This window comes from Liolophura sinensis, chromosome 10, assembly GCF_032854445.1.
Source record: "Liolophura sinensis isolate JHLJ2023 chromosome 10, CUHK_Ljap_v2, whole genome shotgun sequence".
Lineage (NCBI taxonomy): Eukaryota > Metazoa > Mollusca > Polyplacophora > Chitonida > Chitonidae > Liolophura > Liolophura sinensis.
Genome location: NC_088304.1, coordinates 4,429,820 through 4,447,066, shown reverse-complemented (window position 1 = coordinate 4,447,066; position 17,247 = coordinate 4,429,820). Strand labels below are relative to the sequence as shown.

At 38.6% G+C, this 17,247-nt stretch overlaps 1 protein-coding gene across 1 annotated transcript; it reads left to right on the top strand.

Moving 5' to 3' along the window:
* The first annotated feature begins 2,966 nt into the window (after positions 1-2,966).
* On the top strand, positions 2,967-16,319 carry LOC135476298 (putative phospholipase B-like 2). The gene is made up of 11 exons (XM_064756286.1): positions 2,967-3,163; positions 3,884-4,133; positions 5,131-5,228; positions 6,912-7,129; positions 9,661-9,749; positions 10,437-10,597; positions 10,996-11,091; positions 12,274-12,345; positions 12,586-12,738; positions 13,349-13,508; positions 14,239-16,319. The coding sequence occupies exons 1-11, from the start codon at positions 2,967-2,969 to the stop codon at positions 14,419-14,421; spliced, it is 1,677 nt and encodes a 558-aa protein (XP_064612356.1). The 3' UTR covers positions 14,422-16,319.
* Positions 16,320-17,247: the final 928 nt, after the last annotated feature.

Below are 17,247 nucleotides of genomic sequence, written 5' to 3'. Positions count from 1 at the left end.
GGGCCTGTTGTGGCGTCGTATGGATTCCTGATTTTAAACACTCGATTTATGGAGTTGCCAAGCGCATCAGAAATAATGACTGTTTCCACTCCTCTCCCCGAATATCTCAGGTTATATTATTTGTTGTCTTTTTCTTTTTACTGCTCATGCAAATAAAGAGTTCAAAACAAGGTGAAAAATTATCTTAACACTCTTACTGAGAACAAAACCAGTAAACACAGCAAACACTGTGCAAATTTGACCTAAAACGCGGTTCATTCTTATATGAGATCTCGTATGTTTGCTCTGTGTGTGTATGAACGTCACACCTGTCTCGACCTATATATACTGGACATGTACTCCACAACGGTTGAAGTTCATGATTCAGGGCAAGCAATTTGAAATCCGCCTCAAGTACTCTCACGCAGGTCAGGATAGATACCGGTAACATACAGATAATCACTACTGGTATATACACACTGGCCACAGACCCCCATTAACTTTCCGTAAGCGACAATGTTAACGTTTAGCGCTGTAGCTCAGCCCCAAACATTCCGTGGCCAAAAAGCTTTGGTGCATACCTGGCCGAGCCTGTGATAAAGAAGCCATAAAAATCTTGACACAAGTTGAACGTCAATATCTGGACCTTTCTATGCCGGCAGTCGGGAGGGGTGCCCAGCAACGCCAAGGGGACGTCACTCATAGACTCATCACTACCTGTCTCCTTGTGTCCTTCGCCCTGAATTTCAAACTTTCATCAGTAAAACTCATACCTGCCAAAAGCTTAGACAATTTCCATCACTTTGATACCAAGCATGCACCTGTACACCAAAAAACAGCAGGCTGGCAGCAAAAAAAGACTTTACACCCTTCCTCCTGAAAAACGGAAGTTGTAATGGGGGTCTGTGACCCACTAGCTGTGAGTTGGTTTATTGGGGGGATCTCCGGGTTTATGCATATACGTTTCGGTTCTGGGGTCTACATTAAAACGAATTCCTGACACTACATGTCAGATAACTGTTCATGGAATAAATCTTCATTGAATTAAATATAGTATAGGTGAAGTATATAAAAATCACAATTCTGATCGTCACCCGGTAAATCAATAGTCATCCGAAGTCAAATTCGCGAAAACCAGTCCTATTCATAAAATTAAAGGTGTTAGCCAGCAGCGTTGTCTGGGTTCATGCTGTCCCATTCTCTTCGCACCGACTCTGTCTAGTCAGTGTCAGCCAAAAGTCCGAGAAAGTGGCCGAGGAATATGTTAAATCCCATGCTGACAATGCCGTACGTATATCTGGGACTAATATAACAGATGTTACATTATAGTCTACATGTATTTCTTTTAGCCAGTCGTCTGTGTGCAGCTGTTTGTGAAATCAGTCATACGCCCACTCATTAACATAATTGCCTAACATAACAACTTAAGCTCTACATATTGATATCTTGTACGTTCATAACATTGCAAGGCAATTGAATTTAGAACACTTTTTTTTTTCTAATTCATAATGTTAAACTCCATAAGCGTGGTTTCAACACCAAGAACTTATTGTATCGGGGGATGTCATAATTATTCAGAAGTAAGTTGCATCCTGGGCAATGAGCGTGGAGAGTAATTTGTTATACAATATAGCTACAACAGCATGCGGTTAGAACAAACTTCACGCGATAACACAGCTACACTGCTGTCTCAACGAATAGATTTTGTTTATAACAGAATGCCCTAGCATGCAAGATCATATGCTACAAGAGAAAAAATAAAATTCATTTATGAAGGTTATATTATACTAAAACGTCCTAACATTGTCAAATATGGCACTGTCAGAAACAGGGTTTAAATTCAAGTTGATAGCAGTTTAGGTAACTGGTGTCGCCCTTCGTCAAAACACATTGAACTCGCATCCAATATCCAACATGTCACTGGTTTCTGAATAATTATGACGTCATCCGAGGCAATGACTTCTTGGTGTCGAAACATGGTTTATGGAGTTTAACATTAAATATTGGAAAAAGCGCTCTATCTTCATTTTCTTTGCAAGAACATGGTCTTCCAATATACCGATGTGTGGAGCTTGTGTTGCTATGTGTCACTGACAGAAGGCAATTTTGTTAGCGAGTATGACCGATTGTACACACACCTGAATATAGGCGACTGGCTAAAAGAAACAGACGATAGTCCTAGCCTACAGGTAGGACTGTAAGCTATATACGGAACCTTAGCCTTCAGGAATAGGCTAAAATCAGCATTTTGCCCATTAAGCTCCATGTTAATTGCATGTATTTAACCGGATTCACGAAATTGTGAATAGAATATATTATTAGTAAATTCATTTATTCAGTTCTCCATTTATTTCTTAGTCGCCATCTACAATATGCAACGTTACCCGAGAGATTTGGAAGAGAGAGAGAGAGATAAATGTATTGAAAAGCTAAGGTTGATGGAGGCGGCTGTTATACTTGGCCACAGACCCCCATTAGTTTTCCATAAGCGGCAATGTTAACGTTTAGCGCTGTAGCTCAGTCCCAAACATTCCGAGGCCAACAAGCTTTGGTGCATACCTGGCCCAGCATGTGAGAAAGAAGCTGTAAAAATCTTGACATAGGTTGACCGTCAAAATCTGGACCATTCCATGCCGGCAGCTGGGAGGGGTGCCTAGCACCATAGCAACGCCAAGGGGACGTCACTCGCAGCCTCATCACCACCTGTCTCCTTGTGTCCTCTCGCCCAGAATTTCAAACTTTCACCATTAAAACTCATACCTGCCCAAAGCTTAGACAATTTCCATCATTTTGATACCAGGCATGCACCGGTACACCTAAAACGGCAGGCTGGCAGCAAAAAAAGACTTTACACCCTAAAATACACAGAACTACAATCGAAAAACCTACTGAAAAACGGAAGTTGTAATGGGGGTCTGCGTCCACTTGGAACGCCGTCAGCTGACACTGGTCATGTGACTGGGTCACATGACGCGGCCCGTATCAAAATGGCGGTGGACATGAGGCAGTCAAAGTTTGCTTGGTTTCTGTTGGCGTCAACTGTTTTGCAATTAATTCTGCATTCAGCGGCAAATGAAGTCTACATCACTTATGATTCTGGCACAAAGAAGTTTGTGATCAATCATCAATCTGTTTCCAATTGGGTAGCTTACGGGAATTTCACAAACAAAATAGATCAAACGGGGTAAGTATTCGGCCTGGGGGTCATCTCTGAACTTCATACCGCCCCTACAGTAAACTTCCTCCCCTCTCCGGACCTACGGACCACTCGTTCCTGACAAGTTTAATTGTCGACATTACTCCAATATATCACTTAGCGACGTGCACCCCATTACTCTGGTCTTACGTGGAAAGGTCAGGCAACAACCTCTGGATGGTAGTTCGTATTATCACAGGCTCTGCTTGGCTTCCACCAACTATAGTGCAAGCAGCCACAGTATATTAAGCGGGGGACACACTAGACGGATATTTTCTAGTGCACAGGCGTATTTTATGAATTTCTCAACATCTCAAAAATTGATTCGCTTGTATCAAACGTGTGGCATACTGGCGAAGAAATTATCTTCGTGTGTCCCCTCCAACCAAACTTTGGCAATCGAAACAATCGAGCTGACCAATCAAACAAGACGGAATTGTGTTGAACTGTGAAATTTTGTCTGTGTCACATGGTTTACTAGGTGAAACATTTTATTATGGGTGTTTTTTTTATTGTTTGTTGTATTAGCTGTGTTAAGGGATTGTGATCATCGTTAGTGTTGACATTTCAGGTTTTGGGGGTGGGGGTGTTAGAGGAATTCATGGCTTGTACAGGTATTTATCTTTCTAATTTTTAGTCTTTGAGAGTTTTAGTTTTAAATCAAATACTGTATTGGCCACTTATATGTCAAAAATTTGCCTTCAACAGATGGAGCTTTTTGGACATTGTCACAGAAGAAAGCTTTGATGATCACATTCAAGCCTATGCTGCTGGTCTGGCAGAGGGCTTTTTGACCTCTGACCTCATCACATTAAACTGGGAGAACACGGTGAAGGGCTACTGTCAGACTCCTCTGTCACCATACTGTACGAGGCTTCAAACTTTCCTGCAAACCAACTTGAAATGGATGTACTCTCAGATTGAACAGTTGGCAGATAATAACCCCCTCTGGCACCAGGTACAAAAGGCCTAGTCAAAAATTACATCTAATCCATTTTGTCTAAAAAATATCTTCATACAAGATGGTCTTTAATAGTTATGGTTAAGGGCAAAGAATTTTGCATTTTGCCTGATTCTGAGAATTATGCGAGTCAGAGAATGGTCTTTTGACGAAGGTAGGGTGATATCCTACTGGAAAAATGTAAGTTTCAGAACTGAATGTGATACTATATGATATTTAATCGCCCGTAAAATTGAACTTTTTAAGGGGAAATTTAAGGTCATTTACTATAAGCTAGAAAAGGAGGAATAAATTACCCACAGTGTTATTCTTTGTTGTCATATTGTCATCCATTAGCCCACCCATGTTTTAATCCATTTTAATAATACATGTACATGAACTTTATAATCAACCATATAGAGGGCAGTAGTGGCTTAGTGGTTAGCGTGCCAGTGCATCACAGTGACCCAGAGGCCTCTCATCAATGGAGTCGCCGTGAGTTCAAGTCCAGCTCATCCTGGCTTCCTCTTCAATCACACGTGAGAAGGTCTGCTAGTAACCTACAGATGGTTGTTGTTTCCCCCAGGCTCTGCTCAGATTCCTCCCACCATAGTGCTGGCTGCCATTGTTTAAGTGAAATATTTTGAGTACAGTATAAAACAACAGTCAAATAAATAAGTAAATCAACCATATGCAGTGTAATGCAGTATACATGTAACATCAGCGAATCAACAAATACGAGAAGGCTGCTCAATAAGTAACCTATTGTATTTGACCTAAAAATTCTTCCAATAGGGTGTATTTTTTGGCCCAATAGGGTGCTGTTGTTTATAACAAACACTTGTTTTAAAATATTACGTTTGACTCTTCAGTTTCCAGTATATAATTTCAAAACAAGCAGATTTCTCAAAATCAACCATGGGCAAAATTGGCGGCCAAGTATAGGCCAAGTTATAGAAGGCCTACATTTACATTAACATAATGTTGTTGTGGTCACTTTCATTTTCTGTTTCAGGTGATGTTACTGTTGATTCAGTTAAATGCTCTTCATGATGGTTATGTGGGAATTTCTTCTGAGCCGTCTTATGTCATCAAGGATCCATTTGGCTTTCTGTAAGTTCAAATATTACTACACATGTATATTCAGTTCATTTCTGGAGATGGTCATTTCGTCAGTAGCATAACCGAAGGCAAAGAGGATTGTGATGAAGGGCAGGTATGGTCCATAAAGCCCACCACGAATGTTGAAGGCATTTCATGAGGTGCCTCAATTTTCCAACGTAATGACAACTGATTTTTTTTTTTTTTTTTTTTTGATTGGTGTTTTATGCCGTACTCAAGAATATTTCACTTATACGACAGCGGCCAGCATTATGGTGGGTGGAAACCGGGCACAGCCCGGGGGAAACCCACGATCATCCGCAGGTTGCTGACAGACCTTCCCACTTACAGCCGGAGAGGAAGCCAGCATAATGACAACTGAATTGATCATACATATATATATATGTGATATATAAGTATAATGTTAACTGTTTGCCCACAATTCTACCCCACTGTTAGTTGCAGACTGTGTACAAATATACATATTAAATAGAGATGACCTTACAAACAACATGCGTGTGTCATGCAACACACAGGCTGGTATGGTTACCTCCCTGAATAAATATCAGTTTATGTTGTTTGTTTCTACAAGTTAAAGAATTTGAAGTTGTTTAGTTATTAGATTTGTTTTTTATGATTTACATACAGTCGAACTATTTGAATTCAGCAATAAAAATGTTACTTCGCACAATTTATAGATATCCCTTTTGTTTTCACATTTTTGTTATTTTACACCCAGATACCATGACCTGAAAAAAGAAACATTTTTTTCATGATATTCCAATTTGAACTCAGGTCTGCGACGTCAAAGTACATGTACAGTAAACTTTTACCTTCCTATGTCCTGCAATGGCCTAAGTTTCCTGTTGATTGGCCTAAAATGCATGACCTCCGTGGAGGGCGTATAAGAGACGGGCATCATGAAATATGCTGTTTTTGCTTCATTTTCTTCTTTTTTGGGAGGTAGAATAGAGTTTACCACCTTTGTCTTGGTGTTTGTTGTGTCACCGATACCTCTGAACCGTGTTTAATACCTCATCAACTACCTCAAATTCTGCGCATTCTTGGTATGACACAAGTTTGAGCGGTATATACACAACAAACAGCTCTATAAACCCTTAAATCGTAATTGCCAAGACAGGAATGAACAATACCTTACACAACTTAGATTCAAGTTAATTTAGGTGGGAAAAGTTTCCATTCCGTGTAACTCAAAAGATTTTTAAAAAGTTGAAGGTGTTTGAGACACAATTTCCATTGGTATATCTAATGAAAATTACTTCATTTTCTTTGTTTTGTTTTTTGTCTTTTCCTTTTTGTCTTTTCAAGTTTAAATCAGGTTTTTTGTGTTATAAACTACCTCTCCTTTTTTTATTTTTTTGATTTTATATATTTGCCATATTAATTTAGAAAAGCATACTCCCTGTTTTCTGGTTCAGAAGACTTTTTTACCATGAAATGGCCGGTGTGGTATTAAGCCAAATGTGAACAGGAGGTGTCCCTGTTTAACTGGTGTTTCAGATTGCAAGGACCAAGTTAAATACTTGTTGGCATTGTATAGAGACTCTTAATACAAATGATATGCTCTTTCAGATGTGACCAATAGATGAGCTTTATGGCGATGTCTCTTGTCAGCCAATCAAACATGAGTCTTCTTTCCCATTCTACATGTAATAACATTATATTGTTTTTCAGAATGTTTCAAATCGGAGGAGATTTAGAAGACTTGGAATCAGCTTTGAACAAAGAAGATCGTGACCGTGTGCATGGTTCGGGGTCGTGCTCAGCGCTCATTAAATTACTCCCTGACAACGCCGATCTCTATGTGTCACATGACACTTGGAGTGGTTTCGAGACGATGTTGAGGATTTTGAAGAAATACGACTTTGGATTTCACATGATTCCACAGTCAGGTAAGAGACCCACGGAATTAAAAATAGTAACAAATGTTTCTGAGTTATCCTTTTGCAACCTGCGGATGGTCGTGGGTTTCCACAGGGCTCTTCCTGGTTTCCTCCCGCCATAATGCTGACTGCTGTCACATAAATGAAATGTTCTAGAGTATGGCATTAGACATCAATCAAATAAATAAATAAATAAGTGAAAAATCCTTTCAGCAAATTAAGGAAACTTGAGGCACAAACATATCTGATTTGTTATCCCTTGTTCAGCCTTGACTAAATGATATTTTCGTAGTGATACACATCCATCTGTCCCGTACCAAAATATCTGAAGCCAGATTTATGTATTGTTGCAAAATTTTGTGAAAGTGTTTATCTCCAGTTCAGTAGAAAGCTGATCGAAAATTGACATTGTCGAATATTTTACTGAAATGTTTCCTACAGGGATTCACTGGTGGCGCCTCATGGAAGATATTAAAGTGTGGGCAGTGCTAATGACCTTGAACCTGCTTCCCCAGGTCATAGGAGATATATGACTTCATTGTAATCATCAGTCTCCCCAACTACTGAGCAATATTCAATAAAACTTGATTCACTCTGTGTTTAGAAATAACACCAGGTCATGCTGTGTCTGTTTTCAGATGTAATACCAGAGCATACTGTTTCTGTTTTAGGTGTGTTACTAGGTCATGCTCTGTCTGTTTTCAGAGGTAATACCAGACCATGCTGTGTTTGTTTTTAGATGTAATACCAGGGCATTCTGTCTTGTTTTTAGATGTAATACCAGGCCATGCTGTGTTTGTTTTTAGACAAAACACCAGGTTTAGCAATTTTTGTTTTTAGATGTAATACCAGGCCACGCTGTGTTTGTTTTTAGATGTAATACCAGGCCATGCTGTCTTGTTTTTAGATGTAATACCAGGCCCGATGAAAAAAACACCAGGTTTTGCAATTTTTATTTTTAGATGTATTACCAGGTTTTGCAGTTTCTGTTTTCAGATGTAATACCAGGTCATGATGTTTTGTTTTTAGATGTAATACCAGGTCATGCTGTTTTGTTTTTAGACATAATACCAGGTCTGCTGTATCTGTTTTTAGATGTAATACCAGACCATGCTGTTTTGTTTTCAGATGTAATACCAGGTCATGCTGTGACAGTTTTCAGATGTAATACCAGGCCATGCTGTTTCTGTTTTAGGTGTGTTACTAGGTCATGCTCTGTCTGTTTTCAGAGGTAATACCAGACCATGCTGTGTTTGTTTTTAGATGTAATACCAGGGCATTCTGTCTTGTTTTTAGATGTAATACCAGGCCATGCTGTGTTTGTTTTTAGACAAAACACCAGGTTTAGCAATTTTTGTTTTTAGATGTAATACCAGGCCACGCTGTGTTTGTTTTTAGATGTAATACCAGGCCATGCTGTCTTGTTTTTAGATGTAATACCAGGCCCGATGAAAAAAACACCAGGTTTTGCAATTTTTATTTTTAGATGTATTACCAGGTTTTGCAGTTTCTGTTTTTAGATGTAATACCAGGTCATGATGTTTTGTTTTTAGATGTAATACCAGGTCATGCTGTTTTGTTTTTAGACATAATACCAGGTCTGCTGTATCTGTTTTTAGATGTAATACCAGACCATGCTGTTTTGTTTTCAGATGTAATACCAGGTCATGCTGTGTCAGTTTTCAGATGTAATACCAGGCCATGCTGTTTTGTTTTCAGATGTAATACTAGGCCGTGCTGTTTTCTGTGTAGATGTAATACCAGGTTATGTGGTTTCTGTATTTAGATTTAACACCAGGCCATGCTGTTTTGTTTTTAGATGTAATACCAGGGCATTCTGTCTTGTTTTTAGATGTAATACCAGGCCACGCTATGTTTGTTTTTAGACAAAACACCAGGTTTAGCAATTTTTGTTTTTAGATCTAATACTTGGCAACGCTGTGTTTGTTTTTAGATGTAATACCAGGCCATGCTGTCTTGCTTTTAGATGTAATACCAGGCCCGATGACAAAACACCAGATTTTGCAATTTTTTTTTTTAGATGTATTACCAGGTTTTGCATTTTCTGTTTTCAGATGTCATACCAAGTCATGATGTTTTGTTTTCAGATGTAATACCAGGTCTGCTGGTTCTGTTTTCAGATGTAATACCAGGCCATGCTGTTTTGTTTTTAGATGTAATACCAGATCTGCTGTATCTGTTTTCAGATGTAATATCAGGCCATGCTGTTTTGTTTTCAGATGTAATATCAGGTCATGCTGTTTTGTATTCAGATGTAATACTAGGCCATGCTGTGTCAGTTTTCAGATGTAATACCAGGCCATGCTGTTTTGTTTTCAGATGTAATCCCTGGGCATGCTGTTTTCTTTGTAGATGTAATACCAGGTTATGTGGTTTCTGTATTTAGATTTAACACCAGGCCATGCTGTTTTGTTATCAGATATAATCCCTGGGCGTGCTGTTTTCTTTGTAGATGTAATACCAGGTTATGTGGTTTCTGTATTTAGATTTAATTCCAGGCCATGCTGTTTTGTTTTCAGATGTAATCCCTGGGCGTGCTGTTTCATTTTCATCCTATCCTGGTGTGTTGTATTCAGGCGATGACTTCTACATTCTGTCTTCTGGTTTAGTAAGTCAAAAGTTGCCCTTTTTTATCTCACAAAAACTGAAAAATTTACAGAAAACCTTTATGAGAACTGCATTTATTACCTTTTTTTTAAAATTAATTCACTATCAGACTACCTTTAAATGAAGTTCACATCATGTAAAAGCCCCTTGTGTGCAGAGTTCAAATCTGTTTTCATGATTTTTGACATTATTTTACAGCGAATGTGATGTGAGTTTCTAAGCTGGACATTTTGAATCAACTTTATGATGTCACCAATTCTTTCCAGCTCCTAACCATGTTCTGATTACTTTCATTCATTCTTCATGTATATACTATCTTAACATATGTATAAATGTGGAGAGATAACAATTAGAAAAAAAGTTGCATTTGGCTTGCCATCAGAAATGGAAAAAAAAATCATGAAAACCATAATAAAAATCTGCATAAAAAGCCTTTGAGATGATGTGTAGTTAATTTAAAATTGGTCTGTTCAAAGCATACATGTATCTGAATGGTACCAATATTAATATTTAAGTTTGATTTAAAATGTGAAACTGCCTCATGAAAGTTATTCCAACAAACAGGCGCATGCTAATGGAAAGATTTTGTTCATGTTGGTGGGAAAGGTTTTTGCCCTGTAAGTCTATCTTTGGCAAAAACATCTATTTTAAGGTAATAATTGAATCTTTTGCGGTCTTTTGTTGAAAGGTTACCATGGAAACAACAATTGGGAATGGCAACCCTGACCTGTGGAAGAAGGTAAAGCCAACAGGACAGATTCTGGAAGGGATTCGGACTATTTACGCCAACCGGATGGCTGAAACTGGATTAGGATGGTCGTCGTTGTTTCAGATGCATAACAGTGGAACGTTAGTGGATAAGTACTGTACTCCTTATAATAGTGAAGATGAGAATACCTAGCTGATTTAAGTCATCAGGGGTCTAACAGATGGAGGTCAGTGTTGATGAATTCAAATCTACAGGTAACAGTCCTTCTTATGGTGACTTGTTGCTGACCAGATCTGAAGGAACACCTGGCGCCCTTTATAGCCCATCTGCTGTTGCCACAATCAGATTCTGATATTTTGATGTTTTACTCTAAAACTTTCCTCAAGTTGGATCTTATTGTATAGAGACGACAACTTGAGATAGCTCTACATGACTGTCATCGTGGGACATCAGACGTCTTCCAAGTCACTGTCTTTTTTTTTTTCTTACTATTATAGTTTTACATGTATTTGTGTACTTCTTGTTCATGTTCTCATAGTTACAACAATGAATGGATGGTAATTGACTACAAACAGTTCACACCAAACAAGCCATTGCCCAAATATGGAGTACTGGTGGTTCTAGAACAGCTTCCGTAAGTAAGATTTTTTTAAGTTCTCATACTTAGCTTAGCTTTTCTAAACGTGCATGATATAGCATCATTTTTTCTCATATCCACATTACTGGTGCCATGTCATCATTTTTTCTCATATCCACATCACTGGTGCCATGTCATCATTTTTTCTCATATCCACATCACTGTTGCCTTGTCAGCATTTTTCGCATATCCACATCACTGGTGCCATGTCATCATTTTTTCTCATATCCACATCACTGGTGCCATGTCGGCATTTTTTCTCATATCCACATCACTGGTGCCTTGTCAGCATTTTTCTGATATCCACATCACTGGTGCCATGTCATCATTTTTTCTCATATCCACATCACTGGTGCCTTGTCATCATTTTTTCTCATATCCACATCACTGGTGCCTTGTCAGCATTTTTCTCATATCCACATCACTGGTGCCATGTCATCATTTTTTCTCATATCCACATCACTGGTGCCTTGTCATCATTTTTCTCATATCCACATCACTGGTGCCATGTCATCATTTTTCTCATATCCACATCACTGGTGCCATGTCATCATTTTTTCTCATATCCACATCACTGGTGCCATGTCATCATTTTTTCTCATATCCACATCACTGGTGCCTTGTCAGCATTTTTCTGATATCCACATCACTGGTGCCATGTCATCATTTTTTCTCATATCCACATCACTGGTGCCTTGTCATCATTTTTCTCATATCCACATCACTGGTGCCATGTCAGCATTTTTTCTGATATCCACATCACTGGTGCCTTGTCATCATTTTTTCTGATATCCACATCACTGGTGCCTTGTCATCATTTTTTCTGATATCCACATCACTGGTGCCTTGTCATCATTTTTTCTCATATCCACGTCACTCGTGCCTTTTCAGCATTTTGAGTACTTCCCATGACGTTTATTTCCTTTTTGCACTATCTCCGACCGTAAGTGTGATTGACTGCCAGCAACCTGCGAATGGTCATGGGTCAAATAAAATCAATAAATAAGGTGAATAAATCAGTCAGAATCAAGCAAAATGCATTTTGTAAAAATACTAAGCTTGGTATTAAATAATGTGTCATACATTGACTATCCTGTTAAGGTAGCAGAGGTTTCTTTATACTGATGGAGCAAGTTTTCTCTGCCTAATAAAGCATTATTCTCTATTCCTTGTTTACAGTGGCTTTGTAAAATACGATGACCTAACGTGGCTTTTGGCAAACCAGTCATACTTCCCAAGCTACAACATTCCGTGAGTATATGTACATATGTACAGATGTTGTTGTTGCCCTTTGAGGTATTGTTAACTGCTTGAAGGAAAGCATTTTATTGAATTTATGTGATTTCAATGCGTTTAAGTTATTCTTCGGTTAAATTCAATAGTGTGAATAAACTGGAAACTTTCCTCTTTGAAAAAGCTAAACTAAAAGCTAAAGGTCTTTTGCATTTTAAAATCCAGCAATTCACAGCTGCTTGTGTGTTCCCTTTTCAGATATTTCCAAGAGGTGTTTAACATGAGTGGGGGTCAGGGTTCCGTGGAGAAATTTGGGGACTGGTTCTCGTACGATCATGCCCCCAGGGCTAACATCTTCAGGAGAGACCACCACAGTGTAATTGACATATCATCTATGGTCAAACTGATGAGGTGAGAAGTTGTAAATCTGCTGTGTTGTAATGTTTAGAAACATAAAGTAAGGTAGTAGTGACATTTTTCATGCCAGCACATAAACGTCACAAAATGTCAAAAGTGCACAGTACTCTGTGGAAAGTGCATGGTGCTGTTTGGTCTCAGGCCAGGGTCCACAAGGCACAGTTACCAGATTGTGCTGTACTTCAAGGCCTTATACGGGGCTGACATCTTTCTGTTTTGTACTTTGCAAAAACTACTCAGTATGGTGTTGTGCAACTTTTGTTGAACACAGAGATCATATTAACAAACAAAACACCTCCATCCATAAACCATATTATTGTTGTAAAAATTCTTGAATACAGACACATGGTTATACTAAGTGAGAGGATATGGAAATATATGGTAACCCTCATATTTGACTCAATTCATTTTACTTTCCCCCTTTTCTGGCTCAATGAGGTGGGCACATGTACATGTGGCTGGAGTATTATCATTCTCTAATATCAGAGGATCAGCCTAAAACAAATTTCAAGGCTGGCTTCATTTTTGCCCCAGCTTATCTCACAAAACACATCTACGAATTGCTGTGATTCATCATGTATGTTCATGGGATTGTTTCTCTCAGGTACAATGATTTCCAGCATGACCCATTCGCTCGCTGCAATTGCACACCCCCGTACAGCGGTGAGAATGCCATCTCTGCCCGAAGTGACCTCAACCCTGCAGACGGCAAGTACCCGTTCTCAGCTCTGGGTCAGAGGTTACATGGAGGCACTGATATGAAGGTGAGGGGCAGGGACATCCGGCTTTCAGTTTCCCACACTCATAAAACTGACTGCCATCATATAAGTGAAAAATTCTTCAACAAATGAAGTTGTATTGCTATGAGCACACTAATGGAGCTGTATTGCTATGAGCACACCAATGGAGCTGTATTGCTATGAGCACACAAATGGAGTTGTATTGTTATGGAAACACTAATGGAGCTGCATTGCTATGAGCATACTAATGGTGCTGTATTGCTGTGAGCATACTAATGGGGCTGTATTGCTGTTAGCACACTAATGGCGCTGCATTGCTGTGAGCACACCAGTGGAGATGTATTATCATGTGATGATATGAGTGAGCTGTATTTTGAGTTGATAATGCATGTACCAATGCAATTTATTGTCATTTGAGGATAAATATGGAGCTGTGATGTAATGAATGGAGCTGTTTTGTCAAGTAATGATACCAAAAGAGCTGTATTTTCAAATAATGATGCCAAAGGAGCTGTATTGTCAAGTAATGATATCAAAGGAGCTGTATTACTATATGGTGATACCTGTAGGGCTGAATTATAACGTAATGATACCATTGCAGCTGTATTATCATGCAACAATACCAATGGAGCTGTATTACTGTGTGATGATACCAGTGGAGCTGTATTATCATCTGATGATACCATTGGTGCTGTATTATAATGTGATGATGAGAATGGAGCTGTATTATCGTGCATTGCTTTTGTATTTTCAGATGACCAGCTATGGGATGTACAAGAGCCTCAGTTTCCTTGCCATCAGCGGGCCCACATTCGACCAACAGCCGCCTTTCCAGTGGAGTACATCGCCTTTTGCCAACAAATCACATTTAGGAATCCCAGATTTAATGAAGTTCGAACCCCAGATGGTGTCATGGATGCCACGAGAAAAGAATTGATCCCTTCAATGCTGTTTATATTCACATATCTGACAAATTTATTTATTTATTTGTTTGATTGGTGTTTTACGCTGTCTTGGGATACTAATGCCAATTGCTGCTGATGGCCTGTGTGTAAGAGACAGGATTAAAACACTCATATACATGTATATTACACTATTTGTCTTGTTTTCATCAGCAGTAAGGGTAAGGAAGACTCACAAGTTAAGGCATTCACAGCTGCTGAAAATGGTGAAAAGAAAAGTTTTCTTTTACCTTTGAAGAATTTTGGCATGGAATTAACTAGTAAAATTTTCTTTGCTGGCTTGTATGGCCAGCGCTGAGATTGTAAGACCTTATAACAAGTACAGTTAACTGGTACTATTCTTCACCTTTAATACACACTGCTAATAAAGCCCCAGAAGTTTTGGTTGGTATGCTTCCTTTGATAAAATCCATGACACAAAACAGGAGCCCATTTGAATTTAATACCAGAAAGATTTTGGTAATCATCGTTGGTTTGTATAGGTGGTTCTGTGAAATGTACACTAGGAACCAATTCGGATAGATGTTCTCCATTTTATCATACAAGTTATCATACAAATGTGTCAAAATACTCCTAAAAATCTGCAAAAAGTGCATTAATTTATGCACTAAACTGCTGTTCAGTGCTTCTTAAAGTGTAGTGGATACAGATGTTAGTGATGTGAAACATGAAATTGTGTCATTTTTATTCATAACAAATGCAAAATCAAATTTAAGACATCCTGGTAATCCTTAAAAAATAAAAATGACAAGAACATTTTTTTATGTATATTTGAAAATGTTTTTGTCGATAGAAATGTACGTTGTTGTTGGAGAACAATACATGAATGTGATCGTGATGTTTTTGAAGTAACCATTTACTTAAAGTTTCCATACAGTACAAATAAATGTACCTTATAAAGAGCTTGTGCCTTCGTAGTCTTAGAAGTATGTTCTCCGAGAATGTATATACAGCACGAAATATTTCTGATTTCTGTTCCAGCTTATATTTTCTAGGCTTAAAACATTAATCTGATATTAAAAAGTGTAGAGGTACAGGTGTAAATATGCTAATCACAATATATTTTTATTGAATGTTAAACTTTGTATATTCCATCATGCTCAAGAGATTTGATACAACAGTTTTGTAACTATTTTTATCTTGTCAATACAAAATCATTCAGACGTGTACAGATGCTTTTAAAATGTCACAAATAAACCATTCAGCAGGTGAATGCTGTATTTGTGTCATGGTTTCAACCTTTAAGGGGAGTAAGGATTAATGGGTTTTTTTTTTGGTTTCGGTTTCCACATTGCAGATAAATAATCCATCTTATGTGTTAAGCCTACGTTTATTGACTTGGTTACACGAGAATATTTCACACACGTGAGGAGGTTGTCAGTTTTGTGGGTGTCAGAAATGTGGCCTTTTAACTCAAATTACTCAGCTAGTAAAATACTGACATCTGAATGGGTGGTTAAAATTTCTTGTTTTAAAAGGATTCCATTTATGTGACAGGGAGATTATTTTTTTCTTGACAGATCTCCTGCCACTGGTAGAGACTTGACACCTCCCTGGTAACACATCACAGTCTCTTCTTAATATACATTTGCTTATCTGACTCTTGTTTATAAACACCACTCTCAATTTTCTCTGGTAAGTTGGTAGTGTAATGGGCATGATGGATGCACCATGGAGGAAGCTACTGACAAACTTCCCCAAGTGTGGCGTACATACATGCAGAGCATATTGCTACAAACGGTCACTCCATTGTCACTGACCCATGAATAGTGAGGTGTGAGAAACCCACAAATTCCATGTCAAAGGCCAGGATTGAACAACATCTTGTGTGTACTAACGATTGAAAGACAAAATGTGAATTGTTCCTGTCCCATGTAACTTGTTACATAAAAAATGAAGACATCTTCTACTTTATTCCATTTGCAGCATGTGGTTATTAAAAATGAACGGACAGCTCCTTCAATCGACTTAAACCTACATGTATGCAACTCGTTACTGCAAAATGCGCCATGTGAATGGAGCTCAAAGAGTTACAATCATCATCCTCAGAATCATTGTCAACCTCCGAATCATCATCACCCTCTGTAACATCATCACCCTCAGAATCACAATCATCCTTTGTAACATCATCACCCTCTGTAACACCATCATCTTCTGAATCATCATTACCCTCTGGAACATCATCATCCTCTGGAACATCATCATCTTCTGAATCATCATCACCCTCTGGAACATCATCACCCTGTGGAACATTGTCTCCTTCTGTAACCCAGTCACCCTCTGAATCATTGTCATCCTCTGGAACGTCGTCATCCTGTGGAACATCGTCACCTGTGGAACATTGTCACCCTGTGGAACATTGTCAGCCTGTGGAACATTGTCTCCCCCTACAACATTGTCACCCTCTGGAACATCATCACCCTCTGAATCATTGTTGCCCTGTGGAACATTGTCACACTCTGAAACATCGTCACCCTCTGGAACATTGTCTCCTTCCGAAACATTGTCACCCTCTGAAACATTGTCACCCTCTGCAACATCGTCATTCAACAGGCAGTGAACACTATGAAGCTGGATTTGAATTCATCACTGCTGCAGTATATGACTAGTTAGTCCCATACTGGAATGGTAATAGAGTGGACTATAGGTTCAATCAGTTTGCAACGAATCAGTTTTCAAGCCCCCCCCTTTTTTTTTTATCAAAACGGTTTGTCGCACTAAACTGAAACCTGGTATGTGGCTTCACTATGACAAGTTACACATCAGGTTTGAGATTTGATTTATTTTATGTTCATATTCAA